Source organism: Cyprinus carpio, chromosome B8 (assembly GCF_018340385.1).
Source record: "Cyprinus carpio isolate SPL01 chromosome B8, ASM1834038v1, whole genome shotgun sequence".
NCBI lineage: Eukaryota > Metazoa > Chordata > Actinopteri > Cypriniformes > Cyprinidae > Cyprinus > Cyprinus carpio.
The window spans coordinates 6304099-6324736 of record NC_056604.1 but is presented as its reverse complement, the minus strand read 5'-3'; the positions used below and the strand labels follow the sequence as shown (position 1 = coordinate 6324736).

The following is a 20638-nucleotide window of genomic DNA, read 5'->3' as shown; positions in this document are numbered from 1 at the left end:
AATCCTGGATGTCAAATAACTCACTGCAACTAAATGAAAATAAAACCGAAGTGCTTCTACTGGGTCCTGCTGCTACCAACAACTCTGTCAAAACACAGTTAGGTTTTTTAAGTAATAATTTGCACAATCATGCCAAAAATCTTGGTGTCTACTTTGACCCTCTTTTTCAGTTTGACAAGCACATAAATGCAGTTGTGAAGAGTAGCTTTTTCCAACTTAGATCTGTAGCAAAAGTAAAACACTTTCTTTCTAGAAAAGACCCTTGAAGTAGTGATTCATGCACTAATTTCCTCTCGACTAGACTACTGCAATTCGCTCTATATTGGCCTACCTCAATCTACACTTTCCCGTTTACAGATGGTTCAAAACTCGGCAGCTAGATTGCTGACAGGAACTAGAAAAAGAGACCATATCTCCCCTGTCCTTGCCTCATTGCATTGGCTTCCCATAAAATTTAGAATAGATTTTAAGATTCTTCTTTTTGCATACAAAGCATTGCATAACTCGGACCCGGATTACATTTCTGATCTTGTAAAACCTTACACAGCTGTTAGGCAATTAAGATCTGGAGATCAGTTACTTTTATCGGTTCCTCGTTCTCGCTGCAAATCAAAAGGTGATCGAGCTTTCTCTGTAGCTGCCCCAAAGCTCTGGAATGGTCTACCCTTGAGTATTAGGGCTTCTCCATCACTGGATGTTTTTTAAAACTAGCTTAAAGACATATTTTTATACCTTAGCTTTTGAGTGATACTGTTTATGTATTTATATTATTTTATTCTTTTTATGTATATATAGTTGGTGTTTTTTGTATAATTTGTCTGTTGTAAATGATATTTGCTTATATCTCCACTCTTTTCTATTTTAAATCATGTTTTACTGTAAAGCACTTTGGATCAGCTACAGTTGTGTTAAATTTGTGCTATATAAATAAACTTTGACTTGACTTGACTTGACTTGATAACTGACCTGCCCACTCATGTAATTTAATGAATATTCATGAGTCAGTTCTATTCTAAGTTTTGCTTTATATGCACCTCTTGCTAATGCAGCATCGAGCTACTTTATATTTTACACGACCTTTTACAATTTTGTTTAACATTCTAAAACAAATCTCCAACGTATATTGAAATGAAGATAAAGTCTATTGTATTTGTTGTTTTATGAGTCAAAACTGTAAAGTCAAGAAATAAAATGTGATGCAAAAACTGATGCAAGCAAAAATGTGTATCTAGCGAAAGATATAATGTACACTACTGGTCAAAAGTTTGAAATAATTAAGATTTTTTAAATATTTTTGAAAGAAGGCTATAATAACACACCAAGGCTTTCTATTCATTAAAGAATCCTAAAAAAAAACCAAATTTACGGTTTCTACAAAAATATTAGGCAGCAGCTTGTCATAACAGGGATAAGTTACATATTAAAAAAATATTCAAATAGAAAACTGTTTTTTTAAATTATAATTTTTCACAACATTACAGTTTTTACTGCATTTTATCATCAAACAATTACTCCAAACCTTTAACTGATCATATACAGTAATATTAACTACCAAACATCATTATTTTCCACCGAATATTCCGTTATATTTCGTATTCTGACATACATCACATTACACAAGTTAAATGCATTGTGAATATACAAGGTTTAGGCCCTTTCTAAGGATTTTTTCTGAGGTAAAACACCACATTTTTTATTAAACTATTGATCTGCATGTCTCTCTTTGATCGATCATTAAATTTGCATACATTGATGTGTGAAGGAAGCAGGGCAGGTCACAAGAGATTGAAAACACATACATCATGGCTCAGTTTCTCTCTGTGTGTTAAGCTGGCCTCATTGACACACTTCCTGCCTCTAAATCAGTGAGGTGGGTGAATGCCACCTTTCCTGCTCGCCCCGACCCTGACCCTGCTGTGAAAAACGCCTGAGGAAAAAAAATCTGGAACTGTGAAATAAGAACAGATGGAAAATAACCTGGAGGAAAACTGCACTTGTCAAGCAGAGCTTAAGAGTAATTTTTTTTTCTTACAAAATTTACAAATATGTATAAGAAAAATTGTGTCAAAATCGGTCAAAGGTGTTTTATATGTTGCCTTTTAAGGGGCTGATGATCCAAATGCCCATCAATAATGTTTGGCAACATCACTGATTCAAAACGAAAAGAAGCAAATGACATGCAAGCGTGCATAATGGTTCACCGCTCACCATTTCCTCTCTCAGATTGCACATGTCACCTGACAACTATTCCCCTTTATCCAATAAAACCCACCTTGTGGAAACGGATCCACGTCAAAATGCCATGCATGAGAGATGGAGCGGCAGATAGACGGAGGCAGATGTAAAGGACAAAGAAATGAGCAAGGAGATATATCAAAAGGAAGTCTGAGAAAGGACATGCAGACGGGACACGAAAGGAAATCAGTGGAAGGAAACTCTTCAAAAGAATATTAATGAATGACAGGAATATGAGCAGTTCACACCTTTTTGCCATTTTAACAAGAAAAAAAAAAATGTATGAGCAGCGTGGTCTTCAAGGACGTGTCACCCATAACCTCTCAAGCGTTTGAAAAATTATTTGAAGATCAGCTATCATTCATGGAAATCTGCATTCTTCCTGGAAACCACGTAATGGGAGGTGACAAAGGGGTGTAAAAAAAGGCATCAATTATGGAATTTAATAATCAATTATAATTACCAAAATTAAATTATACTAAATAAAAATAACAAATGGACAATTACCCAAAACATACATTGAAGGTAATAAAAATTGATTATTCTACAGTGGCCAAGTCAATCTCCTGATTTCAACTCGACTGAACATGCATTTCACTTGCTGAAGACAAAACTAAAGGCAAAAAGACCCACCAACAAACAACAAAAAAACTGAAATCAGCTGCAGTAAAGGCCTGGCAAAGCATTTACTTGTTCTATTCACTTGTTCTATTACATTTTACTCCCTGAAAAAGGTGGGACTGTGTATAAAAATGGTTGTAATTCAAATTAAAAGCTTTTAATGTTATATTTGTGACCCTGGATCACAAAACCAGTCTTAAAGGGATACTCCACCCCAAAATAAAAATTTTAAAATTCAGTGGTTTAACCGTAACGTTATGAAGTGATGAGAATACTTTTTGTTAGTGAAGAAAACAAAAATAATGACTTTATTCAACAATTCTTTGTCAACAGTCTTCTCTGTGTCAGTGCATCCTTGTGGAGCGGATGATACAGAAGAGCATACGCAGGATAGGGTGATATGGAGAGACACAGAGGAGACTGTTGACAAAGGAATTGTTGAATACATTTTTGTTTTCTTCGCTTACAAAAAGTGTTCCTGTCGCTTCATAACATTACGGTTGAATCACTGATGGCAGTTGGACTATTCTGATGATGTCTTTCATACTTTTCTGGACCTTGACACTGTTATTTACTTGGCAGTCTATGGAACAGTCACAGGCCTCCCGGTTTTCATCCAAAGTATCTTAAATTGTGTTCCCGAAGACGAACAAAGCTTTTACGGGTTTGGAACGACATGGGGGTAAGTGATTAATGAAAAATTTTCATTTTGGGGTGGAGTATCCCTTTAAGTGTCAATTTTTTCAAAATTGAGATTTATATACATAATTTGAAAGCTGAATAAATAATCTTTCCATTGATGTATGGTTTGTTAGGATAGGAGAATATTTGTTCAAGATACAACTATTTGAAAATCTGGAATCTGAGGGTGCAAAAAAAACTAAATATTGAGAAAATGAAGTTCTTAGCAATGCATATTACTAATCAAAAATTACGTTTTGATATATTTATGGTAGGAAATTGACAAAATATCTTCATGGAACATGATCTTTACTTAATATACTAATGATTTTTGGCATAAAAGAAAAATCTATAATTTTGACCCATACAATCTATTTTTGGCTATTGCTACAAATATAGCAACTTAAGACTGGTTTTGTGCTCCAGAGTCACATTTTTGTTCAGCCCCTTGAATTAAAACTTAAAGTCGGCACTTCAATTTCATCTTGATTGTTTCATTTTAATTCTATTCTGTTGGCATACAGAGCCAAAATTATGAAAATTGTGTCAGTTTCCAAATATACAGTATATGGACCTAAATGGACCTAAATGTATATATAAAATAGTATAGCATAAATATGAATAAATGTATGTATTATTATTAATCAGAAGCTATAGAAAAATATGTTATAGATATTAAATCAGATGTATGCAGAAACTTCTATACTTAATATTACTATTAATTAATACTATTTATTAACTAAATAATTATTTATTTAATATTATTTATTAACAAATAAGAATTAAAACTCATTGAAACATTAAAATCAAAATATATATCGTTTCTTTATTATTTTGTAAATAATAATGCTCTTTTTATATAATAATAATTGTCTTCTTCTATGCCTACATTCAAGTATGTATTCTAATATTAATTAGGTGGTATAATTATTATTTTCCAAAAAAGTTGGGAAACAGCAAACTTAAGAAATTAGCAACAACAATTACTACACCCCTACTTCATTACAGGTGAATTGTGTAGTCAGCATATTTTAAAAATAATTATGAAGTGGACTAAAGTAACTGAATTAAAAAACAAATTCTAAGCACAATTAATTACACTCCCACTAGAGGTTCAAGTTTTGAGCTCGTAACCAACATTTTGTAGGATCCATGAACCAGTACCACTGTTCTTGATCAAGACACTTGACCCCAGGCCACTTTGAATAAAATCGCTAGATAAATGACAAATTTGACATAGAAGCACATTTTCTGACATGTTTTGGCTGGTGTTGGTGCAGGAGTACCTGGTAGGTGTCCCACAGGCGGATGGTACAGCGCAGCGGCAGCTCCCGCATCAGCAGATTATTCATCCAGCGGAAAGCAAACTGCAGATACTCCACCTCACACTTCTGAAAGTGCACGTGGACATCCTCTGTGGGTGTAGAGAAGAAAGCACAGGGGGGTTATATCTATTTGCAGCTAGTTTTGACAAAGTGCTGCACTGGGAGTAGCTTTTGTGAACCATGTATGGACTCCCATTGTTTAAAGAAGCACTCTGGCCCTGAACTAAGATCACCAGCTATTGTTGAATTCTCTCCACACCTGTTTCACTGAATTAACATTATAGACCCCTAACGTGTGTGTAATTATATTCGATTGAATGGAGAGAGAGAGAGAGAGAGAGAGAGAGAGAGAGAGAGAGAGAGAGAGAGAGAGAGAGGGTTTGGGTGGAAAGGAATAGTAGGCCTGGTGCTTAGCTCATTGAGAGGGGGATTTTTCTGATAAGCTCTCATTCGGCCTTTGAACGGAATGAGGATGGCTTTCGAAAGCAGCTGTATTGACTAGAATCCTGACAGATATTGATGGAGAAAATGTGATGGGTCTCTGAAAGTACTGAGAACCTAAGTCGGACCTATCAGAAGGAAAATGGAAACTCTTACTGCTACGAATAAAAGCAAAAATAACATTTCAAAAAAAGGTTTTTAATAATGAAGGATCTTTGAGATGTTACATAGGGGTTGCATCATAATGGATTCAACTAATGGAGCGAGTCATTGGTGTGAGGATTGAACATTATCACAAATTCACTTCTTTCAAAATCCCACTTCTTCATCTTCTTCTTCTTCAAAAAATAATAATAATATTAATAAAAAAAGGTTTTGCACATAATGATTCCAATTCCAGCAAACAAAATTAAAGCATAAAATATTTGCAAACAACTTCTTGTGCCATAACATTGAAACCATTGTCATTTTCTGGAAAATATTTTTTTTTTTTTTTTTTTTGGTATCACATGTTAAACAGGGAAGGCGAACAGTTAACACTGATTCAAAACCAGTGCGTTATAATTCACACATGACCACTTATCCACAGCTAAGCTTATTTATCAAGTTTACTCATTTCAACATTTAATTAAAAACATTAAAAAAAGCACCATTTGGTATATCTGCAAGAGGCTCGCTAGTGTATTTTCCTGACTAGTCTTCTGAAAGTGCGATTTGTTTTCCCTTCACTCCATTCATCTCTCCTCTCAGCTCACTTCCATTTGCCTTCACACCCTAATCGCAGGGGCTTATGGGGAATTGATTTCTCTCCTGTGCTCCCCGGCGAGACTGTGGGGTCTGCTATTGCTCACGGTGCTGGTGGATGCTGATGGATGGGAAAGAGGTGTGCGGCGGCTCTCATCGAGAGTTTCAGTGTGGGCTGTTCAGCTTATCACACCAAACACTCCGAACAGGAGAGGAGGCGTCCAGATGGTATGAACACTCTCAAAGAAAAAAAGGAAAGAAAAAAAAAACAGAGGCGGACTAGTGGCGTAATGGAAACGTGTGATTCCAAGACAAGAAACAGCCAACGCCATGGGAAAACGAGTCTTTTCCGAGGCGACGAACAAGATCGCACTCTGGCAGAAATACATTTTGCACTGCTATTTATGGTTTGATACAACTAGTGCACATCGTTCTGGAGGGCAAAGGGCAAAATAGATAGGATCATTTGAGGGACTCCAGACTTTGCCATTTCATTCTGGCAGTCATGACGTGTTATTTGTGCCTGAGCTTCTGAGGGTGTTAAAAAAACTGACGTGATGCAAAAAGTGGCACATGGTTGGGCCCAAAGAAGCTTTGACGACTGCATTTGAACTATTCATAGAAACCCGTCAAATCTCTTATACTCCTCAAAAGAACAACAGCTACAACAAGTGAAAAAAGCAATGAATATATCTACGAGTACAGCTGTGTTGAAATGTCATAGTGCAAAAAGAGAGTGATTTGTTTTAAGTAGCTTCAAAGGTAACTTGGCTTGGTGACCAGGACCAACTACCCCAAACATTTTACTTCAATATTAAAATTTTGTAATCATTTACTCATTCTGATGTCGTTGCAAATTGTTTTTCATGTTGGAACTCAAAATGAGAAATTTGAAAGAATGTTTACGCTGCGCTTTTGTCACAATGAAAGCATACAGTGACCAGGGTCTGTTCAATTCCAAAATGCAATTTAATTTGAAACTGTTCATTTTTATTCAACTTATTTTTAATCAACTTAATTTTGTTTTTCAGTATATAGTAGTTCTGAGATTTTTTGATCAAAATTCTTATTTTTACACAAACAATTACTTTAATTCCATGAAGCGTGAAAGGAATTGATGTGTTTGTCAACATGATCTTACCATCTATTCTGCTAACGAGCTCTTCCAGCGCCTTCACTTTAATCTGAATCCCAGGCTGGGCAAATGTGTAGTTGTCCTGATAGAGAAAAACAAAGGCAGAATTTAGAACATGAATAATTATTCTGTCAACTCACTAAGGCTCTTTCACAGGACTTATATAAGAGCTTCAACTGCTCAATATAAGCATCATGCACCACTTTGACCTACATGACATGAAAAGCTCTGCAATTAGTGTTATGGAAGGGCAATTTTTATTCTACGTGGTAATTGTTAAAACTAAACCTGTAAAAATGCTTTTAAGAGCCCTCAAATAAACAATAAATGTTATCATTTATAGACTGTGTAAAAAAAAAAATGTTGGCTGTGTGTTGGAAGGTTGAAAAGAAGCAGAGTTGAAAAATAAAATCAAATAAAAATTTAATTAAATATAAAATAATAAAATTAAATAAATAGTTAAAGAAAAGAAGAAAAAGAAAACAGTAATGACAAGGGTGAAATTAGTTAGGATTTATTAACTGCTTGTGCAAAAATGTAAGTAAAATAAAATAAAATAATGAAATAAGTAAGAGAAAACAGTAGCAACAAATATAAAATAAATTAGTAAAATAAAATAAAATAAAATGAAGAAAGAAAGAAAAAAGTAACAACATTGGTAAAATAAAATAAAATAAAATAAAATAAAAGAAAGAAAGAAAGAAAACAGTAACAACAATGGTAAATTAAAATTGAAAAAATAAATAAAATAAAGTAAAATAAAATAAAATAAATAAAGAAAATAGTAACAACAATGGGAAAGTAAAATAAAATTGAAAGAAATAAAATAAAATAAAAAGAAAGAAAGAAGAGAAAACAGTAACAACAATGGTAAATAAAAAATAAAATAAAATGAAATAAAAAGCAAGTTACTGAACGACAACTCTGAAGCATGGCTTGGTACCTGGTGATTAACTGTAGGAACTTTGGGCACAATATCGTCACATTTATCCTTATTTCGTAACTAATGTTGTTCCGTCTCTCTATCTCTGTCGCTCATCCCTTGTGGGTCATTAAGGGCCAGTGGCCGTCTGCTGTGCTGCGGCTCATGTTTTAGCCCAGGGGGACGACTGCATAGGAAGACACATTCTGTGGTTTGATCCGTGCGTGTGTTCTGCCCTTCAGCTCGGCTCCACTCAGCCAATGAGCACAACACAGAGCGGCCCACGGGACAACCTGACTGCGGCCTGCATCTGACCCTTGCTCCCGCCTGCAGACGAGTGCCCTCACACGCTCGCTTCACTCTAACAGAGGGCTGTTCTCAAGGGAACACAGCCAAAGATCTGAAACCTCCTAGCTTAAACGTCCTAGCTTCAACTTACTCTCCAAGTTTTTATGTCTCTTTCCCCTAGGCTGGTAAGTGTCTTATCCTCTAGGGCTTAAGCACAACAAAGTCGGTGCCTTTTTTCAGTCCGTCAGAGTGTCTTTTTTTTATTGCATTGTATTCTACTGGTCTTTGGCTTTTGGAAAAGAACAAAAGGACAGGATGACCACTACAGGGTTTAGTTTTATTAAAAAGACACCGAAGAGATACTGTCCTTAGGGAACTGCAGACGGACCAAGAAGGTCTATAATGCCTGGAGAAAGCCATTACCGTTATTGTCTTAACGGCAGTAGCTCTGCTGGTGCATAATGTATTTTAATTGAATTTTGTGAAGTATGGGATAATTATTATTAAGAAATTAAGAAGGAGAAATAAGAATAAGATGATGATGATGACAGTACACCAACAACAAAAAAAATATTAAATTATTTTGAATACTACTACTACTATTATTATTATTATTATTATTATGAGGAGGAGGACAAAGAAGAGGAAGAAAAAATAATTTTGCTTCCTTTAAATAAAATTAAAGAAGGGATAAGAATAAGAAAGTAAGATAAGAAAGAAACAGACATGAATGAAATTAAATCCAAGCATAAATTTATTTAACAGTAACAACAATAAAAAAAAAAAGATTATTATTATAAGAAATGTTATAGAAATAAAAAGGAATAAGAATAAGATAAAAAGAAATGAGAAAAACGATGATGGTATGAATAAAATGTATTATGCATTTGTTTATATGTTTTTTATTTTTTTTTTATTCCATAAAATATTCAGAGTAACAATACACAGATAATTATTTTGATAAAGAGGAAGAAAAAGAAACAATGACAAGGGTGAAATTAAATAGTTAGAATTTATAAACTGCTTGTGCAAACTAAAATAAAATAGTATAAAATCTAAAAATATGTTTAAAAAATAATAATAAAATATTAAATAAAACAACTAAAATGAATGGCTACTTTTGAATGGAAATCACTGGAGAAAGATGGTTATGACATCACCCATCTAACCAGTCAAACCTCAAGTGGAACAAATACCTGTATCCCATCCAGCAATTTGCTCATGCACCAAAAGCTGTCGGCTTCTATGTTTCGTTGTGTATCCAGAGGCAAGCTTGCCATTTCGAAATTTTCCACATCTTCCTCTAAGGAAAAGAAGACACACAAAACACACACACATTCATGTTCGTTTACCAGCAGACCAAACCAACACACATGCTGCAGGCGTTCTCAGCAGTCTGTGTTTTCTTGCAGGCGACCGCAGCTCTGGTGTGTGACGCCAATCGTATGCACAGACACCATGAAGCCATTAGATCATTAGCCGGCAAACTGCATTCTTTATTCAACACATTCATCAACTCACTTCCTCGCCCCTCTCCCTCCCACCGCAGGCTTCCCCTCGCAGCCATGACCTTTCCCGACTCTTTAAACAGTATGTGCTAAATGATGCTGATACACACATTATGCCCCAGAGAGCCAGACCTGGCTGCAAGAGACTTCTGTATGCCACTCCACTCACCCACCGCAAAACTAATGTAGTCCTCCATCTCTTGATCTCTCTCTCTTGCTCTTTTCTTAATAAGGATGGAGGGATTGGGGAGGGGAAGGAAGGACAAGGAGATATTTTGATGAAGCACTGAGTAAAAAGAAAGAGGGAGAGAGAGAGAGAGAGAGAGAGAGAGTGCTCTAGGCATGTTTGCATTCAGCTTGCGCATCGCCAAAGCAATTCAGTCAATCACGCGACTGTTACTGCAGTACATGAGAGCTGAAATATAGATAAGGAGGAGGTCAGATCCAAGGTCGAATACACAATGAAGAATACATGCTCTCGAACGAGCATAGATACTCAACTGAAGACCATGTAGACAATCTCTGCTGAGGTCTGTGGTTAGAGACAAGATCAAACTGACTGTAAACAGTAAACTATTAGGCGCATAAAACTACATACTCTACGTTAGTAAGTTTTTTTTTTCCAACAAATTAATACTTAATTAGTTAAAGTGACAATAGAGACGTTTGTTTCGTAATGTTTCAAACGATATCTATTTGAAATGCTGTTCTTTTTAATCAAAGAATCCTGAAAACAATGCATCATGGTTTGCACAAAAATATTAGGCAGCACTTGAACTGTTTTCAATATTGATTAGAATAAGAAATGTTTCTTGAGCAGTAAATCGGCATATTAAAATGATTTCTGAAGGATCGCGTGACACTGAAAACTGAATGACTCCTGAAAATTCGGCTTTGCATCACAGGAATAACATTTAAAATATATTAAAACAGAAAAATGTTATTTTAAATTATAATAATACTTGCCAATATTACTGATTTACTGTATTTTTGATTTTGATCAAATAAATACAGACTTCATGAGCATAAGTAACTTTCAAAACAGCTTATAAATCTTATCCAATACCTTTGAATGGAAGCATACTTTCTTCTGAAAACCCCCACAACAATTCATACAGGTTTGGAATGATATGAAGGTGAGTAAATGTTGACTGAATTTAGATTTTTGAGTGAGCTCAAAGTGAACTTTGAGTGATCTTTTTTTATGTAAGTGTAATTACACCAAATGAAACTGCAAAAGTGCAAATAATAAACTTGCCCATTTGTTTGTTGATCATGTGCACATTTTTATGCCTTGCAAACTAATCCATTTGGTTTTCTGTGATAAACACTGCTGTTGAAAATTTAGCTGATTGAAATGTCATCAAGAAAACATTATCTAGCTAGATAACAAAGATGAAGATGCAAATTAAAAATAAATTGTTGCAACCTGTTTTAATATCTAAAAACACTTTGAATATATTTAAAAAAAACAACTAATAACTACAATAAAAACAAGCATATTATTTGGGACAAAATATGCTGTTAAAATGCTCTTAAATTAGAACAAAGAAGTTAATCATGCAGTCTGTTAATTCAGAAAACCTTCAATTAATCAAGTCACAGAAGAACAGTTTTTTTAAACAATTTACAGAGAAATTAGTATTTACTGAATATGGGCCACAAATGTGAATCAGACTGGTAGCAGGTAAAAACCGGCAAAACCTCTCTGCTCAAACTCTGAGCAAACTGTCAGTAAACCTCTGCATTGCAGCAGGAAGAACAGCTGATGTGGGGCCGAGTGAGAGCCCGGATGGGATTCAAGTAAAAAAAGAAGGATGGAGAACGACAGGAAAGAGCTGGCGGGGGTGGGGGGAGCTGTAAAAGAAAAGTAAATAGCCCTCCTTGACCACAAATGAAGCATGCAGTGCCCTGCCGGTCATGGGCCGAGCCATATGTCACTGGCAACAGCGCTGGAGAGATTCCTGATCCATTTAGCTCTCCACATTTCCACATCACTCCAAAGCTTCGGACACACACACACAGAGCTGCTGCATAAAGCGGCTTTACAGAATGCAGGAGAAATCCTGTTTGTGGCACAAAGAAAGGCTTTGCCACCCTGTTCTCTGACCCCGTGGAGAAAAAGGGGGTTATTGTGCCGTGTGCGAGTATAAGCGACCTGAGAGATCATTTAATAATCACGAATCAAGTCTGCAACTCGTGAAACAATTTACTGCTCATTCAGGTCGTTCCTCCATGTCTCAGGTTGAGCATTAAATGATCCGTATTATAGAGCTCAAACTCTAAAAGCGGATTGGATTAGCCATGTTCAAAGCCGTTTATAAAAAATGCCGACAGGCGCACACCTGGTGACCGCACATCAATTGAATTCTTTATGAAAGGAATAGTTCACCCAAAATCCATGATTTTCTCATTCCAAACCTATACAATGACTTCTGTGGAAAACAAGAGTAATTTGAGTTGAACAGGTTGCTATGTTGCATAAAATTGCAATAAATAGAGAATGGAGCTTTCAAACGTCAAAAAATTAGGTTAATATGACTCATGCACTTTATTTCAAATCTTTCAAGCCATATAACATTTTTGTTTGGACAAATAGACCATAATAAACAAAATTAATCTCGGCATTCACCATAGCTCTACTTGGCATGTTCATTAGGAGAAGTAGCCATGTCTGATTTGTAACCGATTAGATTGATGAATCAGTTCAGAATTCAGTTCACAAAACTGGTCTAAGCAAAGCCCAAAGTATACTTTTGTTTTTGTCTCTGCTATTTTGTTGTTGTTCCGTCTCTTTAATTTTGTTTTCTACTATGAACCATCAGTCCGGTTCATAGCCAGCGTTGTGGTACAACTGATTAGTGAAAGTGCAAAACCAAGTAAATGCGCATGTGCAACCTGTGTGTACAAAGTACGCAATTGGATGGTGCATGTACAGTATACTATTCTGGTGATGAAATTTGTGCCACACACTCTGTACGTGGACCCTCACGTATACGTAATAACCAAAGTGTACTTTGGCCTTAAGTCTTCAACAAATCACAAATTCAAACCAAACCAATCTGGTTCCTGTGGTCAACCCACTGATTTAATGATCCAGTGACAACCACTGGAGGAGAAGATTTTCAATGAATAATGTAAATTTCAAACTCAAAAAGCTATCAACAACTGATTCATTCTTTTTCACAGAAGAAAGTCAGTCATACAGATTTGGATTGACGTGATTTTACCCTTGCTTCATGTTGCTCAGATTAAACACTTAAGGCCACTGCACACCAAGTCCAAATTTTTAGTCCAAAATTTTCACATGTTGAAAAATAAAACACAACCTCATGCTGTGTATATCACGTTTACACACTGCTTCCGAAACTTTCGTCCGTCATAAAAAAATTTGTATTGGCTTCTATTTTCTGCATTTTTCGCATCCGTAGCAAGCATTTTGAGAGGTGTTTTGACAATTCAGAGCCACCGTACAAGCGAACGCCAAAATCCAGTATGGCGATTGTCAAGTTCATCCACTTCGTCTCGCAGCACAAAGCACTGTAAAGATCCTTGCACACTGAGTTCACAGAAATTGGTGGTCTTCTTTTTAATATGTGGCTCTAGTATCGCTAGCACAGCATCAAACTGAGGCACTGACATCCTGAAGTAAACTTTGAATCACCCATGATAATCCTGCTGCTCCTTAATAAGGAGGGGGAGCTCTCTGGATGGACTAAATACTTCCTTTCTTTTTTCTCCTTTTCTTTCTATTCTTCTTCACTGCTTGAAGACTCCATTTAGTAGCCTACAAACCCAATTCCAAAAAAGTTGGGACACTGTACAAATTGTGAGTAAAAAAGGAATGGAATAATTTACAAATCTCATAAACTTATATTTTATTCACAATAGAATATAGATAACATATCAAATGTTGAAAGTGAGACATTCTGAAATGTCATGGCAAATAATGGCTCATTTTGGATTTCATGAGAGCTATAAATTCCAAAAAAGTTGGGACAGGTAGCAATAAGAGGCCGGAAAAGTTAAATTACATATAAGGAACAGCTGGAGGACCAATTTGCAACTTATTAGGTCAATTGGCAACATGATTGGGTATAAAAAGAGCCTCTCAGAGTGGCAGTGTCTCTCAGAAGTTAAGATGGGCAGAGGATCACAAATTCCCCAACTGTTCCGGTGAAAAATAGTGGAGCAATATCAGAAAGCAGTTTCTCAGAGAAAAATTGCAAAGAGTTTGAAGTTATCATCATCTACAGTGCATAATGTCATCCAAAGATTTAGAGAATCTGGAACAATCTCTGTGCGTAAGGGTCAAGGCCGGAAAACCATACTGGATGCCCGTGATCTTCGGGCCCTTAGACGGCACTGCATCACATACAGGAATGCTACTGTAATGGAAATCACAACATGGGCTCAGGAATACTTCCAGAAAACATTGTCGGTGAACACAATCCACCGTGCCATTCGCCGTTGCCGGCTAAAACTCTATAGGTCAAAAAAGAAGCCATATCTAAACATGATCCAGAGGCGCAGGCATTTTCTCTGGGCCAAGGCTCATTTAAAATGGACTGTGGCAAAGTGGAAAACTGTTCTGTGGCCAGAAGAATCAAAATTTGAAGTTCTTTTTGGAAAACAGGGACGCCATGTCATCTTGACTAAAGAGGACAAGGACAACCCAAGTTGTTAACACCGCTCCGTTCAGAAGCCTGCATCTCTGATGGTATGGGGTTGCATGAGTGCATGTGGCATGGGCAGCTTACACATCTGGAAAGGCACCATCAATGCTGAAAAATACATCCAAGTTCTAGAACAACATATGCTCCCATCCAGACGTCGTCTCTTTCAGGGAAGACCTTGCATTTTCCAACATCACAATGCCAGGCCACATACTGCATCAATTACAACATCATGGCTGCGCAGAAGAAGGATCCGGGTACTGAAATGGCCAGCCTGCAGTCCAGATCTTTCACCCATAGAAAACATTTGGCGCATCATAAAGAGAAAGATGCGACAAAGAAGACCTAAGACCACTGAGCAACTAGAAGCCTGTATTAGACAAGAATGGGACAACATTCCTATTCCTAAACTTGAGCAACTTGTCTCCTCAGTCCCCAGACATTTGCAGAATGTTATAAAAAGAAGAGGGGATGCCGCACGGTGTTAAACACGGCCTTGTCCCAACTTTTTTGAGATGTGTTGATGCCATGAAATTTAAAATCAACTTAACTTCCACATAAAAGCATTCATTTTCACACACTAAACATTTGCTATGTCATCTGTTGTATTCTGAATAAAATATTGAAATTTGAAAAGTTCCATATCATTGCATTCTGTTTTTATTCACAATTTGTACAGTGTCCCAACTTTTTTGGAATCGGGTTTGTACTTTGTGAATGTTTTCATAACCGATTAATTAATATGCATCTGACTCAGTGTGTAAGGTTTCTGTGTGTGACAAATTTTTAGAAGGACGAATACGAAAAAACACATATGAAAATTTCAGACTCAGTGTGCAAGCACAAATAAACCGCAAATTCAGTTCACAAAACTGCTCTAAATGAGTCATTCACAAAATCAGAAATTCAGACCAAACTTGGTCTTGAGGTTTTAAGCTTAACTCACTGATTTAATGGTCCAGTCGCAACAACTAAAGGAGAAAATTTTCAGTTTATACCTTTGAAATTTCAACCTCACAAAGCGAATAAATGACTTGGAATATAGTGCACAAGTAGTATGGACCATCTCTATGGTGCTTTTTGCAAGATTAAAAAGCTCCAGCCGCCGATTCGATGGAAAAGAGTGACTGATTAATTTTTAACTCATTCAGCGACTGATTTGTTTTTCTTTCACAGGAAATAGTCATACAGGTTTGGTTTTACATGTGAGTAAATTACATATTAATTTTTGAATTAACAATTTCTCTAAATGTCACATAAAACAAACTACATTACTGTTATTTTATGAATATTTTCAATTTTTGTTTTACATTTTCAAGCCACAAAAGCGGTGCATTTGTGAGTTTACCCTCTTGCGGCTTATTGTTCAACAACAGCATCACCAAACCACAAACTTGTCTCACCCAGACCATCCATCTAATACTAAAACTGCACCTCGATGGCTCAAATAACAGTCCATAAAACCAGAAAGGCAATAAATAATAAGGTGAGAATAACACACCTTCTTCAGTAATAAAAAACCAAAGCGTGTGTGTGAGGGAGAGTTGACGGAGACAGGGCATTGATGCTTTACAGAGGAGATTTCCCTGCTGTCCTCTTTGTCTGTCAGGATAAATGTGATGATTTACCCTTTGAGAATATTCCCTCTCTCTCGGCCATGTCTCTCTCTCCACTTCAAATTCTTCGGCGCATCAATACCAACACTTTAAACCGAAGGGCGCCGTGACTCTCCTTCCTGCCGGCTACTCTTTAAAATGCTACTCGCTGATATTGAGCTAAATGCGAAGCACCAATACTCTCCTACGCCGTCTCTCTCCGAGGACAGTCTCAGCAGAAAGTTAAAAAGCTCGCAGAGGAGCCCTAGAAAGCCAGTGAGGCGTGCTGGCCAAGAGAAACAGCGCAGCGAAAGTTGGCAAAACAGAGAGCAGGCGAAGCCGTTACAGCCTGCGATCGCCCCGCGGCCTCGTCGACGGGGGTGAAACCCGCGTCAGAGGGGGGGGTGCTAACCTCGCTTTTTTATCTCCCGCTGGCAGCGTGTTGGGATCATGAAGTTCGTTCAGATGTATTGATCGGCAGGTCAAGCCCCCCACCGTGTGCTCGGCACCCTCACAAACCTCTGTAAACACTTAAATCCAGCTGATCAATGTGGCTCATTCAACCTGCGGCATTGAGTCGCTCACTCACACACATATTCACACAGCCAGCAAACAAGGCCCTGCAGACTGACACGAAAGCGCCAGGATGAAAAATCTGCTTTTCGCTAAATGAGCTCTGTGGAGGAACAGAGGGATGAGAAAAAGACAGAGAGGGCACTGGGCGAGGTAGACAGCCAGAGAGAGAGAGAGACAGACAGACACGGGAGAAAAAGAGAAATCGATTGGTGATCCAGGTAATCTGTGGGTATGTCCCGGTGTTTGCACTGGTGACATTGCAGCAGCGGCACACCGGAGAGATCAATGAGCCTCCTATTGTTCTTCTGTAATCCTTAACTATCCATAAGTAATTAACCTTCACATGAGAGGACAGGAAATAAATAAAGAAGGGAGGGGAAGGCTGCCGGGTGGAGGGAGAATAGCAATGAGGACAAGAGCTGGAGAGTCTATTTCCCTCCCTGTCTGTCTCTCTTTTTCTGTCTGTCTTCATCTCTCCCTCTATCCAATCATCCATCTATTGACAGACAGACAGATAGAATGATAGATAGATGGACAGAACAATTGATAGAGCAGACAGCATGATAGATAGAACAATATAAAGGGTAACAAAAAGATGAACAGAGTGCTAAAACGATAGACAGAAAGGATGATAGAAAGATAAAGAGAATGATATGATAGAAAGATAGATGTAATTATAGAGAGAATGATGTGAGAAAGATAGAGAGAACAATATAACAAAAGACAGACAGATAGACAGACAGATATAATGAATGATAGAATGATAAATAGAACGAGAGACAGACGGATGTAACAATCTCTCAGTCTCCCTCTCTCCCCATGTCTCTTCCGTCTACCCTTCTGTCCATCACACTGTCTCTCTCTCTTTGCCCATCTTCTTCCCATCTCCCTTTGTTTCTGTCTGTCACTCTTTCCATCTGTCTCCCTCTTTCACCATTTGTCTCTTTCTCGACTTCTCACTGTCTATCTTTCAGAGTTTCTTTCAAAGATAATTGATATTCTGTATTTTTGTGTCTGACATTTTCACAGGATATTGTCAGTTTGTTTACATTTACTCAACCATTTTCCAACATCATCGGTCAGATACCGGCCCGTCTGCATCTCTCTGACTCTGCTGGCATATCACACGCGTCAGTGCGCTATTAGCAGAGCAAACACATCTGATGTGCTCAACCAAAAGAACACATTCAGAAAGGTGAAAAATCGGTCAAACGGACCAACTGATCAACATGGAAGGTTATTACACACTTACCCACGAATTCAGAGAGGAAGACCACAAAAAAGGGAGTGACCAGATCATTAATGCCCTGCACGTATCCACTAGCAGGGTGACGGATAGCCCAGATGAACAGAATCCGCTCAAACACCTGAAAGACAAGACAATACCTCAATGATTCATTTCTCATAACAAGTGTGATTGTTGTGCAAACCTTTGGCAACTGATGTTGCTTAATTCACTCTTGACACTCATTCGGATACTTGTATTTCCAAATGCAGCTGCATTTCAAGTGCTCTGTTCCTTCTGGTTTCTGGTTTACAAGTGTTGCACACTCCTCTACAAGTTAAAAACACCACAGCACCCCCTGCTTGTAAGCATCCAATGACACAAAGCTCAGTTAAACCAATGCATGCTGGCAACATCTATCCAGAACATCATCAGCGAAATTACAGACAAAATCTTTCAGTGGTGGAAGGTTTTTGATTGCCTTTTTTTATCAACAGAACAAAAAGACAAAAATGAGACAAAAAGACGTAAATGATCAGGACAATAATTACATTTGAATTAAAACATGCTGTTGAGAAATATAATGAGAAAAAACAAACAAACAAACAAAAAAAAAAACATTTTAGCTGAAAGAACTGAACACTGGTAAACTAAACTGCTTCACTAGGTTGATATATAAAATAAAATAAAAAATGAAATGTTAATACATTTATGTGTGCAAATACAGTATGTGAATACAATAAAATGTTAGTTTTGTTCCCTAAAATTAATATTTTAATAGGTAAAATGAAATAAAATACTATATAAGACAAAAACTGTAACTAAAAACAAAACAAAAAACTATGAATATAAATAAAAATATGTAAAAAATAAACAATGATAAGGAATAGCACGCTCTTTCTTGAATGAATCTCATGAAACCTTTCAAGAATATTTCCTGGTAATACTTCACCCCAAAACAAAAGAAAGACAAATTTTGTTTAGCATCAAATCATTTACGTGAGAACTGGAAGAAAAATGTGCTTCAACGTCATTGTTTAAATGCACTGCAACAATGACATTTTACTGCATTACAGTAATTGTATATAATCATACAATATATGCTCGTTTAAAAAAAAAAACCCACCATATTACATTAATTAGAATCTATTGACAAGCTCCACTGAGAAAAATGAAAATGGAAACTCAAAACATCTCTGTTGCATAATAGCAATGATTTTGGGGGCAAAATGTGCTTGTCTCTAAAAGCATAAACAATGAATAGTAATATCTTTTCTTAAGTGAATCTCATGAAATATTTCAAAGAATATGTCATCATGTGTGATCATATTTCATCTCACAGTTAAAAGAAAGACAAATTATATTTTATATTTAAAATTATATTTCCTCAATCACAACTGGGGGGAAAAAAAACTAAGTTCAAAATGAATGCATAAAGGTAGGGATAATTTGTGACAAAATGTGTTTGTCTTGCAAACAACTGTCACAATGCAAATAATGATAATAATAATAATAATTACAAAAAAAAAATAAAGATATATAATATTAATAATATATAATAATACTATTATATTAATAATATAATATTTAATATTAATAATAAAATATTACTTTATAATATAAAATAATAGTCCTAAAATTCAGCCTTTTTATTTTCTTTTGATTTCAGGGCGTAAAGTGCCCTGGACATGACTCTGTGTGTGATTCACTCTCTTATCTTTATGATTACATTAAGTGTGTAATGCCTGCTGTGTGAGATCAGAAGTCTGTATGACGCTGGTGGGTCTGTCACAGGTGCTCTGTGCAGCAAGACTCAGGTGTTGGTGCCTCAGACGATCACCTACCTCCTGCACCAGCGGCTGCTGGAACAAAGGAATCAAAGGGTTCGTCCTCGGGATATCGATGTGAATCTATGGAGACACACACACACACACACACACACAGGTGTATACAGGTAAGCTCACATATGCACCCACACAAACACAAACCAGTTACCGAATCAGCACGTCAGGAACACAGGTGACCGGGGAAAAAATAAGAGATTAAATCAATATGGCCCAAGAGCACTAAATTAAGTTACATGTGCCTTTTCCCTTCCAGTAAATGGAGAAAACCCATCAGGGCCCAAACTGCACATGCTATCGATCTGGTTTCGTAACAAGCCACACACAAAACCTGCATGAATTCACTTGGAAAGCGGACAGCACAGTGTCCAGCCGCACATACAGGTGGTGACCCTTCTGTTTCATCTGGTTCTTTCTTATTTTCTTCCCACTCTCTATTTCTACTTCTATCATATGTTTGACGAAATGGCTTTGCTGTAATGCAGGTCACTCGAAGGCCACCGAAGTGCGGTTCGCTCGTATTCACCGCCATTCCTCGCCCTCTCAGACTGTGACCACACTAAAAGGTCATTTAGTGTTTCTGCCCAGACAGCCAGGGGCCAGACCAACGGTTCTGTATGACCATATAAATCCTTTTAAAGGTCTGTGTCCGATTTGTATTGCAGTAGACGAAATGAGGGGCTGGGAGCCAGCAAGCCCCGAGGAACCGGACAAGAGAGGAGAGAAGGCAGCGCATAGCAATCGATTACCAGTCCAGCACCATTAACCTGAGTTTTACAGCCCATAAGAATATTGATCCCGGCCCCCTTCGTCCACATTAAT

The 20638-nt window shown here is 37.0% G+C and overlaps 1 protein-coding gene across 2 annotated transcripts in view; it reads right to left on the bottom strand.

The window, feature by feature from the left end:
• LOC122138223 (TBC1 domain family member 22B-like) overlaps positions 1-20638 on the bottom strand; it is a 45585-nt gene that overhangs the window by 6621 nt on the left and 18326 nt on the right. For both annotated transcript variants that reach the window (XM_042729364.1, XM_042729365.1), the window contains 5 exons: positions 19817-19882; positions 18000-18114; positions 9589-9695; positions 7189-7264; positions 4824-4951 (listed from right to left, as the gene is read on the bottom strand). In XM_042729364.1, the coding sequence (XP_042585298.1) occupies positions 4824-4951; positions 7189-7264; positions 9589-9695; positions 18000-18114; positions 19817-19882 (492 nt within the window). The remainder of the gene's footprint in view (positions 1-4823; positions 4952-7188; positions 7265-9588; positions 9696-17999; positions 18115-19816; positions 19883-20638) is intronic.